At 38.8% G+C, this 16637-nt stretch overlaps 1 protein-coding gene across 3 annotated transcripts in view; it reads left to right on the top strand.

Annotated features, from left to right (window-relative positions):
• Positions 1-7260, top strand: part of LOC125454761 (apoptosis-stimulating of p53 protein 2-like) — an 81168-nt gene extending 73908 nt beyond the window's left edge. For all 3 annotated transcript variants that reach the window (XM_059648629.1, XM_059648628.1, XM_059648626.1), the window contains one exon: positions 731-7260. In XM_059648629.1, the coding sequence (XP_059504612.1) occupies positions 731-772 (42 nt within the window). In that variant the 3' untranslated portion in view covers positions 773-7260. The remainder of the gene's footprint in view (positions 1-730) is intronic.
• Positions 7261-16637: the final 9377 nt, after the last annotated feature.

The following is a 16637-nucleotide window of genomic DNA, read 5'->3' as shown; positions in this document are numbered from 1 at the left end:
TGCGAACCAAACATCCTAAATTAATCTCGCCCATTTGCCAGCATTTGACCTATATCCCTCTTAAACCCTTCCTATTCACATGCCCATCCAGATGCCTTTTAAATGTTGTAATTTTACCAGCCTCCACCACTTCCCCCGGCAGTTCATTCCATATACACACACCGTCCTGTCCATCAAAATGTTGCCCCTGGGGTCCTTTTTAAACCTTTCCCTTTTCACCTTAAACCTATGTCCTCTAGTTTTGGGGGAAAAAGACCTTAACTATTCACCCGATCCATGATTTTATAACTTTTTATAAGACCACCCCTCAGCCCCTGATGCACCAAAGCAGAACTAAATGTAACTTGTGAAAGTACTTCTTCCATTAATTTTCTTTGTGTCCTTCTTGAAGCCGATGGCACTCGCTGAGCTTTGTTCCATCAGCCAACGCCAATTCATTAGCACAATTTAGCTGTGCTGGTCTCAGGGTTGTTCTGGATTTAATGTCCTACATAGCTATTGGGCAGTATATAATTTAGAAAATTTACTGCAAATTTATTTTTATTTATTAGGGCTCTTCACGGCACAGTAGTAATGTCCCTTTCTCTGGGCCAGAAGATCTGGGTTCAAGTCCCACTTGCTCAAAGCTGCATCATAATATTGCTGTATGAGTTGATTATGAAAATAGTTACCTTTTTAAGTTGATTGAATCCTGCAATTCACAGCTTACAATTTGCTCTCCCTTTTACAGCTTTATCCAAGGATTAAACCAAGGCAGCGTAGTCTGGCATAAAGTACTTGTGTAAAAGCACTACAGATGAAGACTATAAACAATGTACATTTTTAAATGTACCTACACCAATTCATATCCAATGGAATGGTGGTCTCCAGCCTAAATGAAGGAAAATTCAGCAGACATTGTGAATGCTTCTGTAATGAAGTGAATGATTTTTGTTGTTCAGTGTTAGTAATCACCTATTATAAATGGTGAACTGAAGGTTTTTTGACAAAACTGTTTATTTTGGTGCATTTTAAAGGACTCTAGATTTAGAACATAATAATAAGAGCCTTAAAGTAGATAAAAGCACAGATAATTAGGAAGAGAATCAGCTATCTTTCTTTGTTTTCCATCTAACTTTTGTTAAAATACAGTTTTTTTTTTTAATGCAGTTGTTATATTTGCAAGGGAGCTAAATTGTATGCAGGGGTTGTTTGATAGTCTGAATAATCAAACTGCTCAGTTTTAATGGAATCTTTTTAAAGAATGAAATAGGATGTTCTCGGAGCAAAATTTGGCTTCTTGTTTAAAATAGTTTCATGTAGGACTGCACAAAATTTAAACGATTAATGCCCTTAGCTTGGTTTGTAAACATTCCTTGTAACTGGGAAATAATGATTGTCATCTAGATATCCTTCTCTTGAGTATGATGTAACTATGACATTGCACTTTCCAAAGCATGCATCCAGAATTTTGAAAGGAAGGTGTGCTACACTCTGTCAAAGCTTGTTTTCAATATTTTCATTAACTTAATCTGACACATGCTAAATATAGCAGTATTTTGAAGATGACACTACAGCTTGTCTTGTTTGAGCTTGTTTGTTTCAGGCTGCATTAACCCTCTTTCCTTGAATGGAGAATTTTGTTTTCAGATTTGAATTCTATGTAATGATTTGTGTTTAATAATGAAGACTGTGACTGATAGTATTTTAAACTTTCCAGGAAACCCATTGAATTGTTTAAAGGGTTAACAGTGAACGTCATCTTTTGAAAAACACTCCGCAATAATATTGCGGTCTTAAATATGTATGTTGTAATCAATCGTAATTTTATATTCATTTTACTTCAGTTTTCCTTCGTCAGTGGAAAATAATTAGCTGCTAACCTGGCACAGTGTAAAACTATTTGCATCTTCTGTTTTAATGCAGCTGAGAAGTTTTCACAATCATCTCGTTTCATTTTAAAAGTGAGCATTTAATTCTCCTCAAAACCAAAAAAATTTAGAAAATATTAACACCATTATGATTCAAATGGTTTTCGTTACTCCATTTTCAGAGTGCTGGGTGGTTTTTTTTAACATTTTCACTTTCGGACATATTAAGTGTTTATGCACAAGATTTTTTTCTGATTTGAGATGGAAATCTCCCCATGTCCCTTTGGTTTGCTATGAACACCTTGCACATTGATTAGTTTGTTGCTTAGCATTTGCCTTTCCCAATGATGAACAATTATTTAATAATTAATGACCTTTACTAACCATCTTGTCAGTTAACCTGTTGAGCACTGTCACCTGTGGTCAAATATAAATTCTACAGTTCATTTTTCTTAGATTAAAATTAAAAAGTATCATTTTTTAATTTCCATTTCAAAATACAACATTGAATTCCCGTCTTGTAAAGATGGGAATAAGCAATGCAATCAGAAAATAGCATTTATTTACAGTATATGGAGGTAAAAAGGCAGGAAAATTAATGGCCAAAACTTTCCCTTATCTTAAGGATACCTCATATCTAGATATTTCCGTAGTTTATGTAGGAACAATAAGAGATCATTCAGCCATGCAAGCTTTTATACCATTCAATTGGGCTATTTTGCTTCTATATCCTTTATCTATCAAGAATCTGTGAATCTTAGTTTCAAATACTGCATTCACCTAGGCTGAACAGCTTTTTGGCAGGGAAGAAATTGGAGATCTCCGCAACGCATTATGTGATGATGTGCTTCCTGCATCTCCTGAATGTACCAGCTCTAACTTTAACATCATGTGGCCTGGTCTGAATTTTTCGAAGAATAATTTCCATGAAATATTTCGTTATTTGGTTTATTACTGTCATGTGTACCAACGTACAGTGAAAAGTGTTGTCTTACTACTTTTGGAGGCAGATCATACTATACAAGTGTATCAGGATAACAGAACATGTGCAAGATACAATGTTAGAGTTGCCAAGAAGGTGCAGAGAGAGATCAATACTGACGTTTGAGGTCTATTTAAAAGACTGAAAGCAGTGAGGAAGAAGCTGTTCTTGAATCTTCTCAAATTTATATTCGAACTTTTATATATTTTTCCTCATAGAGCAGGGCGGAAAAGACTATAACTTGTGGTGGGAGGAGTTTTTGATTATGTTGGGCGCTTTCCTAATGCAGTGGAGAAGTATAGATGAAATCAATGGTTGGGAGGCTGATTTGCAAGATGGACCAGGTTTGTGCTCATGACTCTAATTTCTTGCGATCTTGGGAAGAACAGTTTCCCTAGCATGCTGTGATGCTCTAGATAGGATGCTTTCTGTGGTGCATCTATAAGAATTTGAAAGTCTTTATAGATATGCCGAATTTCCTTAACTACCTGAAGAAGTAGAGGCGTTGTTGTGCTTTCTTGACCATAGTTTCAACATGGATGGACTCAAACAGATTGGTGATTGTCACTTTCGTGAACATGATGATGTCAACCATCTCCACCTCAGCACCGTTGATGCAGACAGGGGCATGCCCTCCACTCTACATCCTGAAGTCTATGATCAACTGCTTTGTTTCGCTGACATTGATTTACATCATGCCACTGCGCACTCTGTCTCCTTCCTGTACTGTGTGTCATTCTTGTTTGAGATCCAACTTACACCCATGGTGTTATCAGCAAACTTGTAAATTGATTTGATGCTGAATTTGGCCACAGTAGTGTATGTATAACAAGTATAGTAGGGAACTGAGTACACAGTCTTGCGGATTATCGAGGAGGTGGTGTTGTTGCCTATCCTTACCACATTCTGTTGGTTAAGAAGTCGAGAATCCAGTTAGAGTGGGGAGCAGAGACCTAGGTCTCAATGTGTGGAGATACATTATTTATTTTTAAAAGCTAACATTATTTTCAAATAACTTGATCAGATTGTTCCTTCTTCATTGCATAGACTGGCTTTTTTTCCTGTAAATGTAATCTTCCTTCATAATTTAATCATTTCCTGAGGTATGCTGCCCAGAGCCTTATGCAACTGCAGTATAACTTCAACCTATTTGAATTCCAGCCCCATAATGATAAAGCATAGTATTCTCTTACTCATTTAAATTATTTTTGTACCTGTACATTTTAGCACTTTTTTTAAAGCAGTTCTGAGAATTGAATCTGGTGGTCATAGTGTTTCAGCTGTGACAGTCCTCTCTGTTGAAGAATGCTTATTTGGAACTACCTGTTTGCAAGGGCAGTTTTTTTCCCTGAGTTGGGTTATCACAAAATATGGTGTTCATTTCAGTAAACTTGGCAATTTTAAATTACTATCAAGATTTAGAATGCCAATTAGATGCTTAAGTGACAACTGACATTCTTAACTTTCACTGAAGTTTGCAACTTGTGCTGACAATGTAGCATTTTATTTCTTAACTATAGTTTTCAGGGTGGATGTTTAGTTTAGGCCTAATTACGTAGTTGGTGTACCCTTTGAGAGGTCCAAGGATTGAATGAAATTGGCTGTTGGGTCTCAGCTTAATAGTTGCATGAGATGCTGATGTTGGTTGCGCCTTGACTTGAACTCTAGTAATTGAGTGATTCTTTGGGCTGACTCCTTTGCCCTGCTGGTAAGATCTAGGAGAAGGAAAGGAGCAGTATTTGTTGTGTTTGCAACAAGGCAGCAACAATGATTTTGTAGCTGGGGGAAACATTCTGCAAGAAGGCTTGTTTTTAATTTTTCTCAGTATGCAATTTTAATGTCTATGGAATCCTGAGCAAGTTAAACTCAATATCTGCCACATTCATTAAGTAAGAATTTCAAAAAATAGTTTGGCACGCATTGAGTCCCTACATTAACACATTTGTCAGAGGTTTAAATATGCTTGAAATAAGGGAGGGACCAACATAATTGACAACTGGCTAAGTTGATATGGTTTGTGAACCATTTTATACCTGAAAGGTGGCAATTATTCATACCAGTTCTAGCCTGCAATATTTGAAGGTAGACAGAGAATTTTCTTGGTGGAACTTTCCTGTTCTGACAGACAGCATATAGTGGTTCTATTCCCATCCCCCATCCTGGAAACACGGCCACATTGTACTGATGATAGTTAGTGATTACAGCAATTTTTGTGTCGTCTTAACAGAATAAAGTGGCCAAGATACTTCAGAGAAGGATTATAAAAACAAAACATGAAACCAAACCACACAACGCAATATTAAGTCAAACACCCAAGAGCTGGAGAAATGAAGAGGTTTAGGGAAAGTACACAAGAGCTTAACCTTGAACACCTGAAGACATGATAACCAAAGACGAAGCAGTCAAAAATAGGGTGTACTAATGAAGACGCATGGAGAGCAATTTCGTGCTTGGTTAATAGAATAAGCTTTTTTGTTTTGCTCCTTTAGGGCAATTCTAATCATTTTTTCCAGTTCCATATAATGATCTCTTCCCATTGACAGTTTGCAATTCTAGGATAACTTCATGCAGTTGAAATTACTGTAATTTAGTGGTGTTTTTTAAATGTTCTGTCTTGAACTAAGATTATCTGCAGAGGTGAACAGGAATTAGAATATCATGAAGTTCATTTTGAAGAATTATCGAAGAATTGTAATTTTGTGGTTCCGTGAAGGGTTATTCTTGACCAGTGAACACTCGTGAGGTTTGATCATAATTCATTCTGCTCTGTAATTCTATGGCCCATGTTTTGAAGTACATTCTATGACATTTCATGCAGTACATGTTTATTTTACAGACTGTGATGACTAATATTTGGCAGTCAACATTCTTTTTTTAAATATTGAATCTGACAATAATAGTATTTCAGCATCAAAGTTAAAAGTAGAAAAATATCTGTTAGTATGTTCCAGTAGTATAAATGAGTTGATAAATTTGATTCTGTTCTCTTCTTTAATTTCATTTTGTGATATTTGGTAGAAATGTACGGAAAAGAAGTATACTTGTGGAGTGAAAGGAGCTGTATATTTTGAAAGCTAAATTTCTTTCCATGCTGGTGAATTTAAAACACACTCTGGTTTAATATATTTCTTTTTGTTTTTTTTAAGCATAGTAATGCAATACTTGTGCCAGTGGGTCACCCTTGTATGTATAAACCTGACAGTTACAGTGCTGAAATTGTGGTAAATGGTTCTCCTTCATGCGTTTTTGCTGTCATTACTTGTTGCTCATTTTGTTTTCGAGAAGGTGGCATATTGGTTTTTTTTTGAGTACATGCTTTTCTTTTCAGAACCAAAACTCAGTGTGACAACAGAAAGGTGCATCTGGTTGCGCATTTGAAATAAGCTTGTTGAATGTTTAAATTGTTCATACAATGTAAGAAATAGTTTTTTTCTGAATATCTGAAGAGCTTAATAGCTGTTGATATTTTCAGGAAACAGCAGAAATATGTTCAACTGTTTGAAACAAAGACTTTGTATTCAATTGCTTGGTCTCTAAGTCTTCTCTCACTTGCCCTAAAATCATAAAAGGGAGCTCGTGCCTCCCCTATGACAATAGCTCTTCAGTAAAGAAAATGAGTCTCCACTGCACCTCCATGAATATCTATTTCTACTAATAAGATTCTTAATTCTCTGCAAATAACTCAACTCCCATAAAATTATGACACCTTGCAAAAGGAAAATGAGAATGGGCTTAAACGAATATTTTTTCACTCGATTGGGGAAAATGGGCGTTTGCATAAGAATTAGTGGAAGTTCTGTATGGTAACGCATATATTAGCTCTTTTATCTACGTATCCTGTAATTTCAAATTATGAAATCTGTAAATGTGGTTTCCTGTCAATAGAATAGATCTTAAATACCAATAATGTCATATACTTTATTAAATATAGATGTTGCAGAAATATGTTGCACATCCTAGGAACTGTTTTCTTTTATCAAATGTATTTATTTGTATTTCTGTTCTGTTTATAAATACCTCATTGTAGCCACTAAGGGTTTAAAACAAATCTAGTAATGTCAAGTTACAATTTAGTATCCAGTTACTAAGGTCTCTCTACTGAATTGTAAAACTTCATTTTTCTTATTTTAAGTTGTTTTAAACCCTAACTATGAATGCACCTGTTCATCTTTCCCTTTTCAAGGTGGACTGATAACTTACTTATGGAGGTAGCAGCATTTAAACTATAATAAATCATATGTTAAACCTTACCAGCCATGCAGAAAGTGCAATCAAGAAACTGGACGTGTTATTTTTTGTTCCACAGGCACCATCTTTGGTTATTTTTCAAATGCTACGTGTGGAACAGGGTGAATGAACCAATGGGTATTTTCTGGTCTGTCAATGTTCTGTATTATGATAAAGCAATAAACTTGCTTGTTATTGTAATTTTCTCATTACTTTGAGTTATTATTTTGCCCTTAGTGAACTTTTATTATTAATGGTGCTGAGAGTGGAGTTTCTTTGCATGTACAATCAGCATCAAGCTCTATCATGTTACTGTTCTGGTGACCTTCTAGCATCTGCTCTTTCACAATGTTGCTGACTGTGGTAAGTGACTGGAGGTGATGACTCTTCTCAAAATCTAATTAATAAACTTAGGAGGTATTGTTTATTCTTAAGATTGTTTGAATGCAACTTAGATGGAACAAATTCCAGACAGTAGATATTTGTCAAGTAAACTTGTGAGCCTAATGTAATACTGCGACAATGAAATGATCAGAAGGTGTTGAGAAGTACGTTATGGTGAATTGAACAATTTTCTATCATACATGAGCAAATAGTCTATTCATGAATTTTATTTTGTGCTGTTTTATGGTTTTTAAGCAGAATTATGATATATGCTCACAGGGTTTGGAGTATAGCTTTTTATATCCAACATGGCCATAAAACGGTGCTAAATAAATGTACTACTCTGCAGTTTTCATTTTGAGTTCCTTTGTAATCTTCAAAAAGGTTTCAGGAAGCTTTAAGTGAAAGGAGAAAACATGAATAATACACAGGAAAGCATTTGGCATCATCTTATGAAATATAAGCTTGTTCTGGCCTTCAGTACCGTACTGTAATTGTGCTTCTGAAATGTTTATTGGGATTTGGAGTTTTTAAAAGGGAAAACTAAACATTCTACAGTCCTGTAATTGGTTTGGCAGCAACTGGGAAATTTTTACATTCTTGGTGAATCAGTGTTGGGGGTGGGGGTGCCACAAAGCAGGAGCGAAATGCAGAAAATGATGCGCTGTTTACTGTGGGCAACAACTTTTGTTCCAAGTTCATAACATGTTAAATGGCATCTGTTGGAAGTAAAATGTATGTGTAAGTTTTTCAGATGTGGTACTAAATACTACGTGAAAGGAGCAAAGGGCAAAATGTTCTGATGGCATTCGAAGGAAAGAAAAAGTGGTCTTGGGGGCTTGGGAGTGAAAATAATATAGCTCATTGATCTACCTGTATCTAAATACTCAAAAGGCAGATGCTGTTGTGAAAAACAGCACTATAAACCTTGGGGATAAGGTGGGAAAACTGAGGCAAAAGACATCAGTTTAAGTTTGGCACAAGTAAATAGACAGGTAAGGCAGAAATTATGACTATAGCTTTGCACGCAACCAATCTGAATGCTGCATGCATGATTTTTATTTAAAATAGGACATCTTTTGACATTGCTCATGGTAAATTTTGAGACAATATGACAAAGCTGCATATTCCACATATGAGTGATCAGCAGATTTATTGAGTAACCTTTAAGTCAAAATTCCTTTTTATCATAGTGTTCTCGACTTTTTTCCTGATGCTTTAAAAACATACTTTGATAACTTCACTTTTTATGCCGTTTTGGATTACATTCTTAATCAGTGTAATTTTTAACATTTAATACACAAGATGTTAGCAGATGTGTGGAATGCCCAATTTCAAAGTTCCCGTCCGAGTCACACGTCTTCCCGACTTGGAATTTTATTGCAGTTCCTTCACTGCCAGTAAGTCAAAATCATGGAACTTCCTTTGTAGCTGCCCCTACAACCCAAGGACTAAAGCATGTCAAGAAGCCAGCCCATTATCTTCTCTAAGGGCAATAAGTGTCCAAGTCCCACAGAATAAGGAATGTTATGGTATAGAAGGATGCTCATTTGGCCCAATGTCTCCGCACTGGTTCCAAGTAAGTGTCGTGTTTTAGTGCCATCTTCCTTTTCCCTGTGCCCTTGTTTATATTTAATTTGGCATCCAGTGTCTGAATTGAATCATTTCAACTCACTTACAGTTAGTATCTTCCAGACTCAAATCACTCATTGTAAGATTATTCCTCACCTCACATTTGCTTCTTTTACAAATCATATTAAATCTGTGCTGTCTCATTTTGACCTTTTTATCAGTGTGATCATTTTCTTATATCTACTCTATCCAGCCCTTTCATAATTTTGTAACTCTTTCTCAGATCTCCTTCTGGCCACCTTCTGTTCAGGGGAACGGTGCCAGCCTCTCCTACCTACGCGTTTCTCATTCCTGGAACCACTTCTATAAACCACTATGCTACCCTTGTAATGTGTTTGCATCCTTCCCATTGTATAATGCGTAAAACTATACACAAACCTTTAGCTGCGGTCTAATGCAAGCTTGGCCTCACTCCCTTGCTCTTCTGCTCTATGGTCCTATTAATGAAGCCCAGTATAATTTATTATGAGCACTCTTCACGTAAAGAGTGATCTGTATAGCTCTACACCCAGGTCCCACTGGGTCTGCATCCTCTTTTTAGAATTATGTTCTTTCTATCCCTTGTATTTTAGTGTCTATCTATGTTCACATCATCATTTTCTGCACTGAAGTTTTATCTATGACCTTTCAATAACCTGAATGTGTCATATCTGATCCTAGTGCCCTGTCAACTGTAGGACTAACAGTCTATCCAACATTTTTCTTTATCAATTTTCAACCTTTCTTATGACAGGTTCTTGTCGGTGTGGTCTGGTTAGCACCTACCTCATTCGTAAAGACGGATGCAAATACAGTCCACTTGCCTGCAGGTTGAAATTCCTCTTTTTGGTCCCAGTCAGCCCAGTTCCTCCTTTTGCCACTGTTGCTTCTCTAAAATGCTTTTTCACATCTCTGCTGAACCTTCTGTGTTCTTCCTGATTTCTCAATTATACTTTCTAGCTGATGCTTGTCAGAAGTGCACTTTTTCTTTATCCTAATTTCTTCTGTCATTCAGGGAACTCTGGTTTTATTTGTGTTACCCTTTTGATTTTTGCAATGTATTGTAAAGGTTTAGCACAGGCATTGAACATTGTCCCCTAGGTGTTATCCAGTGACCCTTGATCCACTTGGCCCATCTCATTTCCAAGAACTGGGTCCAACTAACATTGCAGCCTGTCTTAGTGGACTGGACATGTACTTCTGCAGTTCATTCTCCTGAACAAAATAGAGGAATATTTGCTAGGCATTTGATTATTCAAGTATAAGTCCTGGTTGCCTCTCTTTCCCCCCCCCCCCCCCCCACCACCATTATAATTATAATGTTGACATCGCTTTGTAATTTTCTTGCAAATTTGATGCTCTGTTTTTAACACTAATTGGTGGTCTATATTATTGCACCTTCTTGTTTCTTAGCTCTAGCCAAATTGAGGTCTTTGAATGCTCTGAGATATCCTTTTTCTCCAGCACCGTGTTGCCATCCTTGACCAATGCAACCATCTCTACTCCTTTTCTTCCTTCTATCTCTTCTGAACTCCTGCAACCTGCGGGGCTATTTAATATGCAATCTCGCCTTCCCTTGAGCCATTTTCTGTTAACACATCATTTTCACACACAGCAATCTGCACCTGTAACTCACCAATCTTAGTTCAAGTACTCAGTACATTCACATACATGCACACACGTAGTAACCCTGAGTTAGATTTCAATACTTTCTCGTTCAACTTTGACGTCATTTTTAAATTTATTTTCTAAGCTATCTTTCTGTAAGTTTTTTTTGTGATTCCTTGTATTCGCTAGTATTCTCTTTTGCTTTACACACCTCTACCAGGTTAGTTTTTAAAGCTTTCCTAACAGCACTAGCAAAAAGACCCAGAAGGAACTCCATCCCAACTCTATTCAAGCACAGTCTGTCTGGCTTAATGCCATTCATGGCAGTCTGTATCGCAGGAATCTAAAGCCTTCTTCCTGCACTGTCTTTCCACTCACCTTTTCATTTACGTTATCCTTCTACCTTACTCATTTGCATATGGCACTGCAAGTTATTGGGAGATGGCTACATTTGAGATCCTGCTTGCAAATTTTCTACCTATGTCCCTAAATCTGCTTGTAGGACCACATTCCCCTCATCGTAATAAGTCATTGGTACCCAAAATAGACCCTGACATCTGGCCATTCACCCTCCTCCAGAAAAATCTCCTGCAGCTACTCGTTGACCATGGTACTAGGGAGGTAACATAACATCCTGGAGTTACATCTGTGGCCACCGACACATCAGACTGTTTCCGTAATTGACAAATTGCCATCACCACTGCTGTTGCTTTCTTTCTCTTCTCCTTTTTGTAAAACAGAGCTGCTGGTAGTGCCACAAATGTGGCATCAACTGCACTCACTTGAGGAAGTGGTACCTTCAATACCTTCCAAAACACACACCAATTTGAGAGTGGAACCCCAGGGAACTCTTGTCTAGTGGTCACCTTTTGTGACTCCAGGCCCTTAAGCTGTGGTGTGGCCACTTTTCTGAATGTGCTATGCCTGTAATTCTGTACCTTGTAGATGCACTACAGTGACTGTTGCTGCCACCTGATCTCTGAATCCTGGAGTTCAGCTTCCTGCATCTGGCACCACATCTGCACATGTTCAGTGGATTGGCCATGCAACATGGCCCATAGCATTTAGGGATGTGCAGGCTAGATAGATTAGCCATGGGAAGTACAGGATTATAGGGTTTGGGTGGGATGCTCTTCGGAGGGCCAGTGTCGACTGGATGTGTGGAAGCAGGCCATTCAACACGATAGGGATTCTGACTGGTCATCTAGAACATTGGTGGGGTTGTTGATTTCTCACAAGTGACAGGTCACGTGTTCCATTCAGCTGAACTGAGCTGTCAAATCTTAAGTGTACTTCTCTTACGTTGAGCATCATTTTGCTTTGGATTACTTATTACTGTATTGGCACTGATTTTCCCTTATTCCTATGTTTCTCAATTTTAAACATTAGCACACTTTGGACATTTTTTTAAAAAAGATGCTTTTTTTAATTCTCATCAATTTGAGAGAGTTCATAATATTAATTTCTTACCCACCAATAAACTGAAGGAAAAGAAGAAAAAAATCACCTCTCTTGCACTCTACCAGACTCCCCCCTCAGCCTTTTTGCAGTAAATTAAATCACCTCTTTGCCCCTCTGCATTGAATTGTCAATTCAAACCAAATTCCCAGATATACTCAATTGCAAATGATTTCACTCGAGTAGTCTCCCTCTCATTGAACTTGCATCCTCTTTTATAGAGCTGTGAAGAATCACTTTCTAGCTTAATTTGCTGCTGAACCACCTCATTCGGGCAAGGGACTCGGGTACAAAATCAGAAAATGCTGGGGAAAAACTCAGGTGTGGCAGCGTCTGTGGAGAGAAAGCAGAGCTAATATTTCAGGTTCAGTGACATTTTAGAGAAGGAAATCTTCACTTAGAAGCTAAACTATGTAACTTGAGACCCACAGTGCTGTGCTCGGCTCTTAACTGGTTAGTTCAAGGGCATTTAGGGATGGGCAGCAAAGGCTGGCGTTGTCAGTAATGCCAAATTCTGTGAAAGAATATATTTTAAATGTACCTTTTTTCTCTTAGAAATGTCAGTCTGTGGGGGAAAAAAAATTACCAGAATTTTGCAGATCATTCTCCTAGGTAGGAAACTGAGGAGAACCAATAACCTTTGCAGGAATTTCTGAAAAGTCAAAGCCTTTTTTTAAAAGATGGCAAATGCCACTAGGTGGCGCAAAAAGCATGCATGTGCAATAAGGTACCAGAAACAAAGGGGAGAGTGACCAAGCAGGCAGTCATTGTACACATTTAGAACTAATGACATAGGAGGGAGAAGGATGAGATTCTGAAAAAAGTGTACAGAAAGGCAGGAAGTTAAAAGATGGTTTTCAAGGGTAGTAACTTCTGAATTACTCCCACTACCATGAGTTGGTGAGGGTAGGAACAAGAGGATGGAGTAGATGAATGTATGGCTGAGAAGTTGGTGCAGCAAAGAATCATTGGAGTTACTTCTGGGATAGAAGTGACCCCTATAAGAGGGACACATTTCACTTGATTTAGAAGGGATTGCTTCCTGGTGGGGAATTTGCTGGAGCTGCTTAGGATGATTTAAACTAGTAATGAGGAGGTGGGGAAAGGAGGTACTGAGAGCAGAACAGTCTGAGACTGGTACAGTTGGGGAAAGGAGCATATCAAAACAGTCAGGAAAAAATCAGACTCTGGGCACAACCGATTGATATAAATGCAGTTTAAGTTAATGTGAGAGGCCTAACAGGTAAGGCAGATGAACTTGTCATGGTTAGGACCATGGGATTGGGAATATCATAGCAATAAACAGATGTGCCTCAATGTTCCTGGGTATAGATGCTATAGGAAGGGTAGAAAGAGGGGCAAGACAGGAGAGGGAGTGGGAATTTAATTGAGAATAACATAATGGCTGTACTAAGGATATTCCTGAGATACATCCAGGGAAGTTATTTGAGTGGAAATGAGAAATAAGAAAGGCTTGATCACTTATTACAATGGTACTACAAACTGCCCAAACTCTCTGTCCCCGTCCCCGGCACCCCAACACACACACACACACACACACAAAACCGGAAATTGAGAAATAAATTTAGCGAGTTTTGAGAAGATTTGTAGCTCAGGTTGAGGTTCTGGATGTGAGTTTGCTCGCTGAGCTGGAAGGTTAGTTTTCAGACGTTTCGTCACCATTCTAGGTAACATCATCAGTGAGCCTCCGACGAAGCGCTGGTGTTATGTCCCGCTTTCTATTTATCTGGTTAGGTTTCCTTGGGTTGGTGCTGTCATTTCCTGTTCTTTTTCTCAGGGGATGGTAGATTGGCTCCAAGTCAATGTGTTTGTTGATGGAATTCCGGTTGGAATGCCATGCTTCTAGGAATTCTCGTGCATGTCTCTGTTTGGCTTGTCCTAGGATGGATGTGTTGTCCCAATCAAAGTGGTGTCCTTCCTCATCTGTATGAAGGATACGAGTGATAGTGGGTCATGTTTTGTGGCTAGCTGATGTTCATGTATCCTGGTGGCTAGCTTTCTGCCAGTTTGTCCAATGTAGTGTTTGTCACAGTTCTTGCAAGGTATTTTGTAGATGACGTTCGTTTTGCTTGTTGTCTGTATAGGGTCTTTTAAGTTCATTAGCTGCTGTTTTAGTGTGTTGGTGGGTTTGTGGGCCACCCTGATACCAAGGGGTCTGAGTCCCGGACCCCTTGGTATCAGGGTGGCCCACAAACCCACCAACACACTAAAACAGCAGCTAATGAACTTAAAAGACCCTATACAGACAACAAGCAAAACGAACGTCATCTACAAAATACCTTGCAAGAACTGTGACAAACACTACATTGGACAAACTGGCAGAAAGCTAGCCACCAGGATACATGAACATCAGCTAGCCACAAAACATGACCCACTATCACTCGTATCCTTCATACAGATGAGGAAGGACACCACTTTGATTGGGACAACACATCCATCCTAGGACAAGCCAAGCAGAGACATGCACGAGAATTCCTAGAAGCATGGCATTCCAACCGGAATTCCATCAACAAACACATTGACTTGGAGCCAATCTACCATCCCCTGAGAAAAAGAACAGGAAATGACATCACCAACCCAAGGAAACCTAACCAGATAAATAGAAAGCGGGACATAACACCAGCGCTTCGTCGGAGGCTCACTGATGATGTTACCTAGAATGGTGACGAAACGTCTGAAAACTAACCTTCCAGCTCAGCGAGCAAACTCACATCCAGAAATAAATTTATAAGACCTCCATAATCTTTCAGAATAAATAGGTAGGTTATGGTAGGGGATTTTGACTTGCTAAACATAAACTGGGGCTACCATGGTGTAAAAGGCTTGGATGGAGAAGAATTTGTGTGCAAGAACGTTTCCTGTATCAGTATGTGGATGTACCTACTAGAGAGAGTGCAAAACATGACCTACTCTTGAAAACTAAGGCAGGGCAGGTGTTAGTGGGGAGCACTTTGGGGCCAGCAACCATAATACTGTTTGTTTTTAAAATAGTGATAGAAAAGTATAGACTAGATCTGAAAGTGCAAGTTGTTGATTGGAAGAAGGCCAATTTTGATGGTATTAGGCAGAACTTTCAAGAGTTGACTGGGCCAGCTCTTTGCAGGTAAAGGGATGGCTGGAAAAGGGGAAGTCTTTAAAAATGAGATGATCGGAGTTCAGGGGCAGTATGTTTCTGTTACGGTGAAGGACAGGGCTGATGGGTGTAGGTAATGCTGGATGATGAGAGAAATTGAGGTTTTGGTCAAGGAAAAAGAAGGTATATATCAGGTTTAGACAGCAGAGACAAGTCAATCCTTTAGCATACAAAGGCAGTCAGAGTATACTTAAGAGGGAAATCCAGAGGGCAAAAAGGAGACATGAGATAGCCTTGGCAAATAAGGTTAAGAAGAATTCAAAGGGATTTTATGAATAGATAAAGGACAAAAGGATAACAAGGGAGACAATAGGGCCCCTTGAAGACGGGCAAGGCCTCCTATGTGTGGATCTGCAGGAAACGGGTTAGATACTAAAGGAGTATTTTGCATCCGTGTTTAATGTGGAGAAGAATATGAAAGGTGTAGAACGTGGGAAATAGATAGTGTCATCTTGAAAAGTGTTCGTGTCACAGAGATTGTGGTGCTGGATGTCTTGAAATGTATAAAGGTGGATAAATTCCTGGGACCTGATTGGATATACCCTAAAACTCCCTGTGGGAAGCTAGGGAAGTGATTGCTGGGCCCCTTGCTGAGAGATTTGTATCACTGATAACCGCAGGTGAGGTACCAGAAGACTAGAGGTTGGTTTTTTAATTCATTCATGGGCATCGCTGGCTAGGCAGCATTTCTTGCCCATCCTGGATACAGAACTGGCTTGAAGGTAGAAGACTAAAGGTGGAGGTGAAGGGTTGCTCTTCAGACTGGAGGCCTGTGACTCATGATGTGCTGCAAGGATCAATGCTGGGTCCACTACTTTTTGTCATTTATTTAAATGATTTGGATGTGAACACAGCAGGTGTGGTTACTAAATTTGCAGATGACCTCAAAATTGGAGGTGTAGTGGACAGTGAGGAAGGTTACCTCCGAGTACTACAACATCTCGATCAGATAGGCCAATGGGGCTGAAGAGTGGCAGATGGAGTTTAATTTAGGTACGTGAGGTGCTGCATTTTAGGTAGACAGATCAGGACAGGCTTTATACACTTAATGGCAAAGGTCCTGGGAAGTGTTGCTAAATAGAGACCTTTGGAGTTCAGGTTCATAGTTCCTTGCAAGTGGCGTTCCAGATAGATAGTTATAGTGAAGAAGGTGTTTGGTATGCTTGCCTTTATCAGACAGTAAGTATCTAGGTCATCTGTCATTGGACAGAAGGGTCTAACATCTCATGACTCTGTCTCTGAAACGACAATACAGCAGTCACTCTGAGATGGTGCTGCTGGAGGATTCTTGTAATCCAGAACTTGGCCTGAATCATGTCCTGTTTTGAAGACTGAGGGTCAGATTGTGAGGCCTTTTGAACAG

Source organism: Stegostoma tigrinum, chromosome 9, assembly GCF_030684315.1.
Source record: "Stegostoma tigrinum isolate sSteTig4 chromosome 9, sSteTig4.hap1, whole genome shotgun sequence".
Taxonomy (NCBI): Eukaryota; Metazoa; Chordata; class Chondrichthyes; order Orectolobiformes; family Stegostomatidae; genus Stegostoma; species Stegostoma tigrinum.
This window is presented reverse-complemented; position numbering and strand designations above follow the sequence as displayed.